Below are 16,193 nucleotides of genomic sequence, written 5' to 3'. Positions count from 1 at the left end.
TTCGACTTTAGTGCAGTCTTCTCAGGCCAAATTATCGCCCTTTGCTCATTGTACTTTGTGCGGCTATGTGGTCTTGTGGCATGACATTCGCTTTCGGATCGGAAGGTCCTGGGTTCGAGCTTTGCTCAGTGCATAGTTAAGTCCTTGAAAAAGACCTTTTACCCACAATCTATCACCGTACTCCGGTGTCAAATGAAACCTGGCCGTTAACAGTGTTGTCTCTGTGGTAAAAAAAAAAAATTATATCGCCTGACAGGCCACATGTGTCTCGTTCTACAAATTACGTGTTGCTGTTGGTCAGGGACCCTTTGTAAAGCGTTTTGAGCACGTTTAGTGGATTTTGCTCTATATAAAAGCTCCAAATTCTTTAAAAATTATGTTAAAAGCTCAAGTTTGTAGTCCTGCAAAACGTATGACATACTGCTTCCCCTCTCCACATTCACAAATGTAAACCTCAAAACAATACCAGTTTTGTTTCTTTTTAAGGGGTTTACGGCGCTTGCGACACATTTAGGTCATATCAGCGCCAGTAAAAAGAAGAAAATGGAATAATCAAAATCTTCTAGATTTCCAATCAAAGCACCCAAGAAGAAGTAAGACAAAGGGGACGAGTCAAATAGGGAACAGATGTAGATTTCAAGAGCATACCATAAATTATTTAATGTATAGTGTGAGATCACCTTAAAGTCTCATCCAGACACAGGCACATGATCCCACTAAGAGGAACGCACGCAAATGTTTACAGAATACATAACTAACAATACATAACAGAAAGATGATTTACAAGGAAAAAAACATCATCTCCCAAAACTATAACTATACATTTGACTGCTTCCCTCACAGTCAAGGACTCCAGCCAGGGCTGGGACAAAACTAAGTAATTCCATTCCAAGGCGAAGACATAAAGCAACTAGGAAAACGTATATAAGGGGATAGAAGACACAGCGTGACCTCCTGCCCACTATGGGAGGTCAAAAGACCCCGCCCAAGTATTCAAGATTGATTTGATTTGTTTGCCATTAAAAACCTCAAAACAATATCAGAAATAATGGGCAAAAATACCATTTATAATAGAACATATAGATTGGATATTAGGAAAATTCTATAATGCCTACACTTACTTTGGCTTAAATCTCACTAGTTTCAGATTTACCATGATAAGTAATCTTCTCAAAAATCAAATATACAACTCGTGGCCTCTTTGTTGCTTCTAAAATCATTTGCAGTAATATCTCTTGTTCTCTGTATTAAAATTTATAAGAGAGAATCCACTCATCGCTTCTCGGCTGAACTGCTCTCCCCTTCCTCTTTGAATGCGGCATAGCGTATTACATTATTGATAAGGACAATTTGGCCAAGATCAACGTGGACCTATTTGCAGGTCTTGATAACCCAAATTGGTAAAGTAAAGTCTCATTGATGGGAAGGAAGTACTCTCAAACCAACATAAAACATTGTCTATTACGGCAATACTGGATTAAGCCCATAATTGTATTCGGTTGTCAGACCTGCATATAAGTTCAGGTCGCAAAAACGTTTGAATCAGAATTGTGCGAGAGTACGAAAAAACAAAACGAAAAAGCAATGAGAGAGAGAGAGAGAGAGAGAGAGAGAGAGAGAGAGAGAGAGAGAGAGAGAGAGAGAGAGAGAGAGAGAGAGAGAGAGAGAGAGAGATGCTGCAGCAGTCAAGCACATCAACTGAATGAACACTACCGAGAGTGCACTCTCAAGTCCTCAGTCTGTTGTAAAGATAAAAGCTTTGATAGCAGACGAGATGATGATAACGATGCCCGATAAACATGGACTCGCATCGGACTATGGTTGGGATGGGAGAATAGTCTAGAGACAAAGGAAATGAGAACGATAGCTTGGTAACCGAGTTGCCAGTTCGACATTTTTATGCCAAATTTTAAAAAAATATTAGCATTCTTAAAAAAAAACAAAAAACGTCTGTAATTGTCAATTCAGAGGACGTTCGACGCTCTTTTTTTCATTTTTTCTATCACGATACATAAAACGTTATCCTTCAGATAAGCATATTAAATACATATTATAGGAAAACCAGAGGCAAATAACTAAACAAATAACTTTTTTTTTTTTTAATGATCTAGAGGTAAGATAGCCATTTTGACTGATGACTTCAAACACTGCCCCCTGCTTCCCTCTAAAACCTGTGTTACTGAAAACTTGAGCTTAGGCTTTTATATAGAGCAATATCCACTAAACGTGCACAAAGCGCTTTACAAGGAGAAGACGGTAATACAATCTTCGACCTGAAGCCTTGGCCTTAATGGAAAAAGAAGACGAAGAAGAAGAAGAAGAAGAAGAAGAAGAAGAAGAAGAAGACGACGACGACAACAACGACGAAGAAGGGGGAGGAGGAGGAGGAGAAGAGGAAGAAGATATAAGAATAAATCAGACAAGAAAGAGATTTTACGGGCTTTATGGCGCTTCCAACGATTCTAGGTCATTTTAGCGCATGTAATAAGGAAGATGATGGGAAATTTAAAAGTACAAAAGAATATAGATATATACAATTGATAAAGAGTTTACGCTTATAACCTCATAAGTTCTCTTTTTCTTACTTTAAGAGAACATTTTCAGAAAAATTAGAAAAAAGTATTTGACTGTTTCCCTCTCAGTTAAATGAAGATCCCAGCCACGACTAGGATAAGACCAAGTAATATTATTCTCGGGCAAGGACAGAGAGCCACAGACAGATTCCCCGAGCGCAAGAAAAGTTAACACAAACACACACACACACACACACATACTTACACACAAAAGACAATTAAAAACAAAACAAAACAGACGTAGGGATAGCCAGGGTAAATTTATCCTATGTTCAATCTGTCTGTTATTATTATTATTATAATTATTTATAAGGGTTTTACGGCGCTTGCAACACATTAAGGTCATATCAGCGCCAGTAAAAAGGAAGAAAATGGGATAGTTAAAAGTTCTAGAATTACAATTAAAGCACCCAAGAAAAGGTAAGACAAAGGGGAATTGGTTCAAATTCCAAGAGCACACTATCAGTGTACTTAGTTTGATATCACCTAAAAGTCTCATCCAGACACCAGCACAAGATCCCACTAAGAGGAATACACTCAAATGTGTACAAAGCATGTTAAAATAAAAATTTTAAAAATAGTACATGACGGAGAAATGATTTACATGGAAAAAAATTTCTCCCAAAACTATAGTTATGCATTCAACTGTTTCTCTCCCAGCCAAGGACTCCGGCCAGGGTAAGACAAAACTTAGTAATCTCATTGCAAGACAAAGACAGAAAGCAATTGGGAAACAGATACAGGGGAATAGAAGACACAGCAAGTACCTCCCTGCCCACTATGGGAGGTCAGGACCCCACCCAGAAACCGCCGGTAAAAAAGATCAAGTCGTTTCACCACAAACAATGAAATCATTTACACAGATATTAGAGACCCTGACATGTTGAGAAATAACTCGGGCAAAAACTTGTCAGTTTTATTCACATTGACAGCTTTATTTTCATTTTAAAAATTCAAAAACGTCATCAGAAGGAACAAAAATAATAGTCGGGGACGTGGGGAGGGGACGATGACGATAATGATGATGATGATGGTGGTGGTGATGGTGATGATGATGATGATGATGATGATGATGATGATGATGATGATTACAGCTATATAAGATGAATATCATCAGTTACAAATGACAAGTGGCCAATATCAACAGTGTTGAAACTGATAATGTTCACATGATGAAATAAGATTACTTTATGAGATTTAATAATACATGAAACAAAACTGAGTAATTTATTCCAGCAATTTCGATTGATGCCGACAAATGTGTGTATTAGTTGGTAGATGAACACATCAATAATGTATCCCAGCAACAGTAGTAGAAGTTCAAGCAGTCACAACCAATCAACAACGCTATGAGAATCACGCGACTATGCTGGTATCCTAAAAACGGCGTACACCAGACGGTAGCGGTAGGACTTGAAATAAAAACCCAACATAACAAATAAATAAATTAATTTAAAAAAAACCACGACAAAGTATTCGGTGAATAGAAGTTCTTTTTAACAAAGTGGATTAAATGACAATTAATCTATAAAAATAAAGGATATTTTTTTTTTCCAAATTATTCTTCTTTTTCCAATAAAAACAATAACCGAATGGTGAATATGAAAATGGATGTTTATAATTACAATGGCATGACCGGAAATTTAGCTTGGTGGTGATGAAATATTGATAGTTGTGATAACGCAATCCATAAAATGGTGGTGAAGGATATTATGATGGTATTTACTATGACGATGATGATGATGATGATGATGATGATGATGATGATGATGATGATGATGATGATGATGATGATGATGAGGGTCATGATGATGATATGATAGCCATAAGGAAATATGATTGCGAAGTCGAGACAACAATGAAAACAAAATACCAAATTGTTTTAGGAAATAATTGTTGACGAGCACAAACGAAATAAAAGGACATTAAAAACAGTGATAAAATTACAGTGAACAAAAATATTTTACTCTCTCTCAAACACATACACACACACACCCACCCACCCACCCACACATCTGGCCTACAAGAGCCAGCATACATTTATATTATTTTCTACCCACAATCATAGATATTCAACAGTGCGTCACTCTTATCAGTGATGACAAATGTCACTTTGAAGAGATACACTCATAGGCTGAGTACGTAGTCGTGTAATGCTAGTGCAATTTTATGAGTTGTGATAGGAAAGTTTAGAAAGTTCCAATAATAATGCAAGACCTTGAAGTAATTATGATGGTATGTCCTTCTGAACTGTGACTGTTTTCACAACAAGCCATAATCTAATGAAATGAGATCAAGTTAACATTCACTTTAGTAAGAAGGGGAGGGGGAATCATTTTTTTTTTTTTACAAGAGTCTCGTGAGAAATCAGTTCAAATGACGACTTCCAAAATAATTTAAACCGACCAAAATTAAGCGTTATACAGGAAAAAAGAACAAAAGGACTTGTTTAAATTCTGTTAAATAATTGACAAAAACACCATTATCTAAATTCACAGTTCCCCCCCCCCCCCCCCCCCCCCCCCCCCCCCCAGAGTTAATGATGACTGCTTACAACAATCTTAGGTCATTTAAGCACCAAAGGAAAATTAGACAAAACTTCTTTAAGTTTAAGCGAGTTGTTATAGCATGCTCATCTTTGACCACTTCAGCACCCGATAAGATGGTGGGAGTGGATGACAAGAGTCAGAGATATCTAATTAGGCTTTAATGATGCCAATGTATTGTTTCAATCTTAATTTTTACCTGTACTTTTCTGGTTCTAAGACTAGCTCTGTTTCGACACAGTCGCAAAAAAAGGTTCATGGCAATTCTATTTCTATTGATTCTGAATACCAACATATTTTCAGACCTGCATGTCCAGACTGCAGGCTCACTGCATACAATTCTTAATTTCTATATATGTACAGCATGAAAAATAATCATTTCTAAAAATAAAATGAAATTATTTTTAATCGTGAGGAATAGCTATTGATGATAGGCAAAACAAATTGTAAAAAGTCTAATTACTTTAAACCAAATTCTGATGACCTTTTTATAAAGTTACAGACATATTTATAACAACTAGCAGCTTTGTATTTTGTTTGTAATTTCTCTGAAGATGTTATGGATAGACAGTACGACAACACAGCAAAACCACGCTTACTTTACTCCAATCAATCCAAAATTAACTGCCATATCATATTTTCACTCAAATCCATAATTTATACATATTATGTTAAACTGTAGAAAATGTTTCAGTCCACATACAGTTTCTATTATTCACCTTTTATAAAATATATTTGTCATAACATTATATATACACTTTGATATAATAATATTAGGAGGGGAAATTCAAGGAGTGGATTAAAACCGAGTCTGTCTAGTAATTTTATACACAAAATAAAATAAAATCCAAATTATAGCTTAATAACCATCCATACGTCTCCTGTCCGTTCACACAGTGAATATCTCATTTGGTGATTTCAGCATGAATGTAACAGTAATTGCGTCATTTTGCACCAAAACACTGAGCTGATAAATTCTAATAGATGGACTTGGCAAACACGACAAGTATTTAAATTATACAGCATCAAACTCAACAAACATTAACACTGCTTTAAGTTTCCATGGTTGGATAAGGTGATCTTTCATAAATCCATCTCTTTTGAAAGAAATCTTACATGTGGTCAAAGTTAATCCAAGTTTTAATCCCTTTTTCAGAACTTATCCACTGAGCAGGCACCTAAATCCAAAACAGTATTATAGATTTACATGAGAGATGCAATTATTCTTTAATATTATATCTGAACGATAAATCACTATTGCAGCTTAGACTTACAAAAACACAGAATTATAATCCACATGATCCATCTAAGATATGTTGAGACTAATATGGATGAAATATACATTGTTCCCGGGCAGCCATGAGTTTCCCTCCACGACAGCCAAAAGCATAGCTCCAAGACAGCAGTATGCATCGCTCCAGGACATTCCTATTCATCACACTACCATAGCCCTCCGCAACAGCAGAATGAATTAATTCAAAACAGCCTTATGCAACTCTCTCCAACTTTTGACTGAATAGCTTAACAACAGCCAAGTCAGAGCTGCCAACCCCATCTGATGAGAATGTGTACAATGGGACCTCAAAATGGGGGAGATTTCATAAAAATGGGTACAATCCTGAAATCGACGGAAAATAACCATTGTGAAACTAAGAAGAAGATATAATTACATAAAGTCACACCACACAAGCTCAATTGCAGCAACAATGATGTTCCCAAGACTATAATCCAAGCCTTTCAGAATTCTACCTCCCACCATGAAGATCATAATTGGTCAAAAATTATAGGAATATCCACTTGGTCACCAAGGTTTCTCAAGGCTAGTAATAATATAAATTACAACTAAAGAAAACTGAAGTGACGCTGCACACTGAAAATGGGTACAATCTTGGGGGAAATGTGTACAAGCGTACAATCACTGAAAATGCGTACAATTCCGCATTTTTTGCAGTAGGTTGGCAGCTCTGCCAAGTACATCATCCATTAACAGTTGCTACACCACATCCTATTGCATTACTACACATCATTCCACAATAGCCGTATGCATCTTTTTATGACAGCAGAACTCCATGAAACGATGATGATGTGTCAGCAATATAATAATCCATGAACGAGATAAACGAATCCATGAACAAGATAAACGAATCCAGCGATTGAGGTAATGAAGTCCTGGAGATTTACTTAGAACATACACAAACACATGACCACAACGACATTGACAATGAGGAGGACCTGCCGGTCGAGTTAGAATATGACTTCGTAGACAGTGGCTTTTTTGTCGCCTGAGCCAGTTACAATGTATTTGTCGTCAGCAGAGATATCACAACTTAGGACTGAAGACGGCTCTTTGGACTGTTAAACAAGGACGATGAGTATGGAGAGAGAAAAAATATAAAAATAATGTTAGCAAGTCATTCAAATAAGGACTTGGGTTCAAGATAATAATACCAATATACAATAAGAATAGCAACTATAACAATGACAATAATACTAATAATAATAATAATAATAATAATAATAATAATAATAATAATAATAATAATTATTATTATTATTATTATTATTATTATTATTATAATCATCATCTTCATTATGATAAACAAACACATTATTTTAACATTTTAAAAAAGTGTGTCAGTGAGCTCTACAAAAATAAAAATTAGGGGGCGGTGTTTTCATTCACCAGACTGTAAACAAATATTCAGTCAATCAAACTGTTAATGTTGCATGAATGAAATTTAGCTTTCATCGGAATGATTAAGGCATGTTGGGTTTAGACAGAACTATCTGAACGTATAAATTAGAACCTGATGGTCCCCAATGGTCCATAATCAGGTCAACCAATTTTCTAATATCACACCTGCACAAGATCATTTTCACTATGTTACTTTGAAAGAACACCTTGCTTTATTAAAAATAATTTTCTGGTTCGGACATTCATTCGGACGCATGCAGATTTGAAGAAATTTTATTTTGTAAATTCAAAATTTCAAATTGAATTGTTATTCACAGCTGACCTGCAGGCAAAATTTACCCTGGATAAAAATTACTCTCTGATCAAAAAAAATTATTTCAATGCTTTAAGAATTGCAGTGAGGTAGCTAAATTTGAAAACATATACATTTCTAAAGAAAATAGCAATAGTTTCAACAATTCTTATTGAAAAATTCAATTTCAAAATCTGAATCTGGAGTAAAAATATCAGGATTTGGCCAACTTTCTTTGATGCCAAATCCCCCAATCGCCAATCTATTTTAAATTAAATTTGAAGTGGCATGTTGTCTGCTAATCTCTTGTTTCATTTTCGATGTGTATACCCAATAATCAGAGGGAGATTACCACATTGGATAAATAATGAAGTTGAAAACAAACCTGGAATATACTGGCCCCGTAAGGAGTGCGCCAGGCATTGAGCAAATTGTCTTTGCCTGTGGAGATGAACCATTCTCCACAGTAAGCAAACTTCAAGGACAAGACACAGCTCTCGTGAAGATGGAGCTGGTACTTGTCGGGTTTGGAGTGGTGGAGGACCTCAACATTGCTGCTCTCCATGCTGGAGGGAATGAAAGAAGGAAAATATAAGGGTTTTAAATAATGGCAATGGATGGATGATATGATTTCTAAAAAAAAAAAAAATGAGTGACACAGACAGACTGATAATAAATGTTATTGCATATTGAATCGACTCAATTCTTAAAATTTAGCCATTCAAATTTATAGTTTAAAAAAAGGATGAATAATACTAAATAAAGACACAGTGCCACCTGATTTCAAGAAATAGATTCACAAACATTTCAAAATATAAATAATATTTTCCACTGAATACACGATAATATCAAAATTAAACAGATTTTTGTTTGTTTTTAGGTGTTTAACGGCACTTTCAACACTATTTAGGTCATTTAAGCGCCCGTTTCTGGCTTTTATCAATTTTTATCAGGCCATAGCTGCTCAATCGTATTAATACTGTTGTAATAAAATGTTATAAAACCATAATAGTTACATGTTTGTTGTTTAAAAATGCTTATTTACAATTTATGCAGGAGTTCCTATTCCTCCAGATACTTTAAAATTGTAATTGACTGACTGGAACAGAGACTTCAAGTCCCTGGTTTCATAATGTTGTGACCTATCTGTTCTAACTGTGTACATTCTATCAAAATATGTTGAACTGTGAGGTCACAGTTACAGCCTCTGCAGAGGGGTTTTTCATCCCTTTCTAGAAGGAAACGGTGAGTGATGGCAGTATGTCCGATCCGGAGTCGAGTTATTTTGACCTCGACTCTTCTTTTTAGCCGCGAGTTGGGTCTGGGGCCGAGGTCAGTTTTGATTTGTTTTAATTTGTTTTGAACATCTTGACTCCACGATCGTTCACATTCTTTTCGGACATACTTTTTTTTATTTTGAGCTTTAAATCCCCGTGTGGGATTTTACTGCCCTCTGGCAATTCTTGACTCACCACCTCCTTTGCCAGTCGATCCGCTTCTTCGTTCCCCGGGTACACAGAGAAAACAAACTTTTTTCTTTTGAATAAATAGTTTGCACCTTTCAAGATACTTGTGATTCTTGGATCAGTGCAATAAAAATTTGAAAGCCCCTTAAGTATGGATAGCGAGTCAGACAAGAACAAGAATTTGCTTTTATTAGATCTCTCAGCCAAACGGTGAGCATTTAGGATTGAAACAGATTTAAATCAGTTTTAAAATTTTGGTCTTAAAACAAGGGGTTGAGCAACGGATCATGAGATGTAAAAAGTGATAAATTGGACTTTTTTTTTTAAAGGGGGGGAAGGGGGTTATGCACATTCACAAATATCAAATGAATGTCCATAGGAACTGGATGTGTAAAGCATGAGATGGCAATAATTGCTCGCTACCCTTAGAGAAAGGATGCATGTTTATAACTTGTTGAAAGGGCTCCAAGATTGTTTTACTGTTATGAAGATAAATAGCATCTTGGGTCCAAGTTATGAAACATTAAAATTTCTGAAAATTCGAAGAACTGTCTCCAATAGGCTTCAACAATCGTGACGTCACTTCCCTCATAATGACGCATAGTAACTTAGTAACTGGTTCTAAACTATCAGAACAATGGCGGACGCCCTTATTAAATACTTCTCCGACGAGCATAAAAGTGTATCCAGAGGAGAAAAACATTATAAATCTGATTATATTTTGACTTTTATACATTCTGATCACATGACATGTGAAAAACTTTTAACCAGCATGAAGAATAAAAAGTACCGATTTTCTTTGTTTAGAACCAAGCTGCTCGTTGCTCGGCGGACGTGACATCAGACTATTGAATCCTATTACATGGTAAATTGAAAAATAAATAAATAAATAAATAGAAATAGAAATAAATTTTAAAAATATAAAACCCAAAAAAACAATTGTTCAGATGAAATCAATGGTATAAACCTACCCGACTGCCAACCACTCTCCTTTGGGACAGTATCCTAATGAAAATATCTGGGAACTGAAGTCATGCTGCTGCAACTGTCTGCCCTGAAATAGCAAAAACAAAAACAAGACTCAACATAGACCATAGCTACGTGATTTCTTTGTGAGTTAAGTTAGTACTATTCGAAGCAAATCATACTTTTGCCCCCTTTACTTTCTTTGTTTAGTTGCTTTCTTTAAACAACTGATAAGTTTTATCTGACTGAGCCAACATATACTTCTACTATATATTATTCACCATTCCTAAAATAAAAAATATCTGGAAGTACGTTTTTACCTACCAACAATGAAAACGTGTTAGGGTGAAGCCAAGACTCAACTCACCTCTCGAAGGTCCCAAGATCGCACTGTGTTATCTAAACCACCTGTCCACAACTTAGTACCATCGGGTGATATGTCAATACAGCTGGCACCATCTGTATGCCCTTGGAATTGTCTGTTGAGAGGAAACCAATAACCAATTCACTTGAATCTAAATAAACACCTGAACAGAATACCCGTCACCTGAATTCAAAAAGGTCTTTGCATTCTTCTTTGTGCGGCTATGTGGTCTTGTGGTATGACACTCGCTTTCGGATCGGAAGGTCCTGGGTTCGAGCCTCGCACTCGGCGCATAGTTGAGTCCTTGGAAAAGGCTCTTTACTCACATTCTCTCACCGTACTTAGGTGTAAAATGAGTACCTGGCCGTTAACACCGTTGTCTTTGTCCGAAAAATTGTAATATCGCCTAACAGGCGACATGTCCCGTCCTACATGTTAAATGTTGCTGTTGAACACGGACCCCTTGTAAAGCGCTTTGAGCACATTTAGTGGATATTGCGCTATAAAAAGCTCAATAAAAAAAATTCTTCACATGGCTGAATGCACTGAGGACTGCTAAGGGTAGTTAGTGTGTGGAATGTGTGGGGTTGGGCTTTAACTCACATACAAAATTTCAGATTTGCGACTGATAACAAACCAAACACAGCTTGTTGCATAGTATTCCCCCCCCCCCCCCCCCCCCCCCCCCCCCCCCCCCCCCCATTTTTTTTAAAAGAAAGAAAGAAAGAAAAGAAAAGAAAGATAGGAATATTAATAAAGACAAATTATTCTTTAAAAAATTGTTTTAACATAGCCCATTTTATGAGGACTACAATATATAGTGAAACGGTATTAAGTCACCGACAATACATAGTCATTTACTACAGATATATAGTTTATAATATTCAAAATGCTTGATAACCTTGCCTGACTTTACTTTTAATGCTTCTGTCACAATTTGTTCTCTATGCTCTATATTATTTTTAAGAAATAAAAAGCTGTTAAATTCAATCATATTAATTACTTAGGAGATAAAGGGGAAAATATCTATCTTCCATACCTGACTAGTGTCTGATTGTGTAGGTCCCAAACGGCGATATGTCCATCGCTACAACAGCTGAAGCACACCTTGGCATCTGGACTGATTGCCAAGGCGTAGCAGGCTGGGGCTGATGAGTTGAGTTCTGCTTTGATTCGTGGAGTTGGCTGTAAGTTAACACAATAGGTGTAAAGATTATCAAAACAAGTCACTAATTCCACAGATCTCTTTATGATATATCAATCCTACTAGTAGATCTAGAAAGGGATAGTTTCACACAGTTAAAAAAAAATTAACACATAATGCCATTTATTCAGAATTTGACTCTTTAGAAAAAATCAGGATTTTGATTTTAAAAAGTAAGAACAGACATTATCAAGACATTAAAATAATAAGACATTAAGAAATAGCAAATTTTTGTATTGACATTTTTTTTTAATATGGCCCAAAAAAAATCTTAGTTTAGATAAAATTAATACATGTGTTAATATCACCAAATCATCAATGAAGACACAAGGAAATACACAATTTTAAAAATCTTGTAAAATACTTATTAATAATTAATAAATGAGAAAATTCTGGATTGAACTAGTTTAAAATTATGAAGTGAAAACAAAACAAAACATATGTTTCAAAAGTACTTTCCTTATTATTCCTATTTATTTTTTTTTCAAATAAGATGGAATAAACAGGCCTGCCAAGTAGATAGATAATTTAAACATTTGTTTTGTTTTGTTTTGTTTTTAAGGGCTTTACGGCGCTTGCAACACATTGATGTTATATCAACGCCAGTAAAAAGGAAGAAAATGGGATAGTAAAAAGTTCTAGAATTACAATTAAAGCACCCAAGAAAAAGTAAGACATAGGGGAACTGGGAACAAATAGGGATCAGATGTAGATTCCAAGAGCACACCACCAAGATCACCTATAAGTCTCATCCGGCCTCAAGCACAAAATCCAACAAAGAGGAATACACTCAAATGCTTACATTATTCATTCAAAATAACAAATATAATAATACATAACAGAGAGATGATTTACAAGGAAAAAAATATCTCCCAAAACATTAACTATGCATTTGACTGTTTCCCTCCCAGTTAGGACTCCGGCAGGGCCAGAACAAAACCAAGTAATCTCATTCCAAGACAAAGACAGAAAGCATATTGGAAAAACAGATATAAGGGGATAGAAGACACAGTATGTACCCCCCTGCCCACTATGGGAGGTCAGGAACCCAACCCAGTTAAACTGAATTTCTCAACAAAAAGTAAATTCTTTTCCATATGTCACAGCGTCAATCCGATATTATGTCAGGGTGAAATTATGATATGGAGAAAGAAAAAAAATTAGTTAAAGTTATCAAAATCAAACATAAGTTTTTGGCGTTTTATTTTTTTTTCTAATTGAAAGCATTTGTTTTGACTCAAATTTTATAAATTATAAATCAAATTTAAAATTAATTTTAAGCATCCGGTTCACCTTGACATGATACCGTTTTGAGACAACTGGTCACATGGAAATAATGGAATATCATAATTGAATACTTACTGATGCCAGATCCCATATTGACAGTGTGCTGGCTTCCCCTCCTACAATCAAGGTGCGTCCATCTTGCAGGAGCTTGATGGACCGAATGTAGTTGTCACGTTGCTGGAGTCAAACAGAAATATCAATCATTTTTACTGTATTTAAATTACTAAGCACAAACAGACTTAAAAAAAAAAAACATTTATAATTTCAACACAAATTGGGCTATTCAAAAGCAAAGCAGCATCTCAGTTTTAAATTGTTTATTGGTAGAGGGTCAGGTACATTCACACTAGTGTTCATCATCATCATTGCCTTTTTCACCCTGGGTCAGGGTATAGGCCACAGACAAACAGTTTCCATCCTCCTCTATCCCGAGCTAACTTTTTTATCTTGTTCCATGTCTTATCACTTCTCTGTATATCAGCTTCTTTAATTCTGCTCCATGTTCCTCGTGGCCTTCCCCTTGATCTTCTGCCCTGAGGGTTCCAGTCCAATACTTTCTTTGTTATAGTGGAGTCATTCTTTCTAAGGGTGTGTCCAATCCACCTCCATCGTCTTCTTTCTATTTCCTCTCCCAATGGTTTCTTTTCCATACTTAGTCATTTTTAATTCTATCTGTTTACAAAAAATCTGTACCCTCCTTATACATGCCTGTAATGCATTCCAAGTTTCACATCCATACAGTAGGACAGACTTAACGTTTGAGTTGAAAAGTCTTAGCTTTAGTCGAAGGGAGATATCTTTAGTTCTCGAAACTCTGTTCAAAGATATGAATGCAGCCTATGCTTTCACCTCTGCTTCTGTGCCTCCATCCTTGTCAATTATACTCCTGAGATAGCAGAAAGTGTCTATATCTTCAAGTTCCTGATCTTTTACTTTGATCTGCTCAATTTGACGCACACCTATCCTTAACACCTTTGACTTTTTCACCACAGTATCCCATTTCTTCGCCGTACACTTATGTTGAGTAGGTTAATTTTTAAGTCCCTAAAGCGAAACAAACGGGCCAGATTTTACTTTCTTGTAAAAAATTTGAGCACTGACACATTCAGTGTCACATGGCTTTGTAACAAGACAAACAAAACAAGACCCAGAACTGACTCGGCCAGCAACATTACACACAAAATAGGCCCACAACGACAACATAAGGGGTGTTGAGGACATAAGTCTTTCATAGCCATAGCCTGAGTTTATTCCAGTTTTCAATGCATTTAAAAGAAAATTCCAATTACTTGCTACCCTTTGGATAAGATGCTAGTCTGAGTAATTTCCCTTTGAGTGTGAATGGAGTACTCCACCAACTGAGCTTTTAGGATACCAGGTGTGGTGAATCCAGGTTGAAAGAAAAATATCTTTTAAGGATAATATTTAAAGCAGAAAAGATAATAAAAGAAAAGAAAAGAAAAGGCATTTCATGAGATAAAGCTGAAATTTCCTCCATTCTTCAAGGCTCTTCTACCATACTCAAGTGTCTTGTTGAAATACTTTTCAAAAAAGATCAACGAGGGCCATTATGAGATTTCAAGAAGCACGAAAACTTTTCAAAATGAGCAGGGATGGAAGTTATTGAAAATAAAAAAAAAAAAGTACAGAGAAAAGGGCTAACAAGTGCTGTGTGTAAAAAAGAAAAAGAAGATCGACTGATAACCATGAGACATGAGATAACGGATTACTTTTGATCTCTGATAATGTCTTGTATTAGGCAACAGGAAACACATTGTTTCATGAAATAATGTTATGTCAACACTTTTAAAAGATTAGACACATGTGGGTCACCTCCATTATTAACAAAACTTCAAAGATATCTCAGGCTTGAGACTTTTTGACAAGTTTGGGGCCATCTTAATCACAGTAAAAAGTTTACTATCCTTAATGTTTTAAAAACATGTTTTGTCAATCAGTGTAGGATATATAGTGGCATCCACAACACAGACAACTTACAAGGCAATCAAGTTGAGATATGGGAGGATTCTTGTTGCCAGGTTGGCTGATGTCCCATACTTTCACACATCCCTGAGGAAAGACAAATATGTACGATGTTGACAAATGGTTAGAAACAGAAATAATGAAATAAAACAAATTCTTAACTAATAGTATAGAAGTTTGCTCTCAGTCTTTAATATTACACAGTCATTTCTGTCTCTCTCTTATCAATCCCTTCCTCCCCCCCCCCCCCCCCCCCCCCCCCTTAAAAATATGGAGGGTAAAATACAAATTTGGCTCAGTTGACCAATATGAAATATGTTTATATCAATAAAATGAGTGGTTGGTCTTCATGTTAATCTCATCAATGGCATTGAATTCATCTTCATAATTTAATTACGTGACAAGTCACAGCGCTTGGCATCCACTTGATACCTTGTAATTGATATCTATTCATGTCGAGTAATCTCTCACCCAATCACTTTATCAAGCACCCTTGACATTTTAAACTTTATCATTATGGTTAATTTGTTGATGAAATTTCTCTGATTTGGTCACTCATACTAATACCCAATCAACTTGTGTCTCAATTTGATAATGTAAGACAAATAGCTTGTAAATAGATTACAGTATATTGTATTACAACATCATTAAATCTAATTACGCTTGTATCACAGATGCATGATTTAATGAGGTAATTTGAATGGAATCCTAACGCAATTCGCTGACATTAACAAGTCTGTTACAAGTCAGTAACAAGCATGTTCCCTATTCATCTTTACTTTCACCAGCTCCCCATTCATTGCTGGATGAACAGATC

General features: G+C 35.7%; 1 protein-coding gene across 2 annotated transcripts in view; it reads right to left on the bottom strand.

Annotated features, from left to right (window-relative positions):
* Positions 1–4,292: 4,292 nt before the first annotated feature.
* The window catches only part of LOC144964706 (transducin-like enhancer protein 4), a 64,785-nt gene continuing 52,884 nt past the window's right edge, over positions 4,293–16,193 (bottom strand). The window contains exons 16-22 of one of the 2 annotated variants that reach the window (XM_078899245.1): positions 15,392–15,463; positions 13,469–13,570; positions 11,942–12,087; positions 10,906–11,017; positions 10,544–10,626; positions 8,492–8,672; positions 4,293–7,471 (exon numbers count right to left, since the gene is read on the bottom strand). In XM_078899245.1, coding sequence (XP_078755371.1) covers positions 7,364–7,471; positions 8,492–8,672; positions 10,544–10,626; positions 10,906–11,017; positions 11,942–12,087; positions 13,469–13,570; positions 15,392–15,463 — 804 coding nt within the window. In that variant the 3' untranslated portion in view covers positions 4,293–7,363. The remainder of the gene's footprint in view (positions 7,472–8,491; positions 8,673–10,543; positions 10,627–10,905; positions 11,018–11,941; positions 12,088–13,468; positions 13,571–15,391; positions 15,464–16,193) is intronic. The other variant, XM_078899246.1, reaches the window with a different exon arrangement.

Source organism: Berghia stephanieae, chromosome 2 (assembly GCF_034508935.2).
Source record: "Berghia stephanieae isolate SIO BIC M18660-M18661 chromosome 2, UCSD_Bste_1.3, whole genome shotgun sequence".
Lineage (NCBI taxonomy): Eukaryota > Metazoa > Mollusca > Gastropoda > Nudibranchia > Aeolidiidae > Berghia > Berghia stephanieae.
The sequence above is the reverse complement of the archived record's forward strand: the minus strand, read 5'-3'. Positions and strand labels throughout refer to the sequence as shown.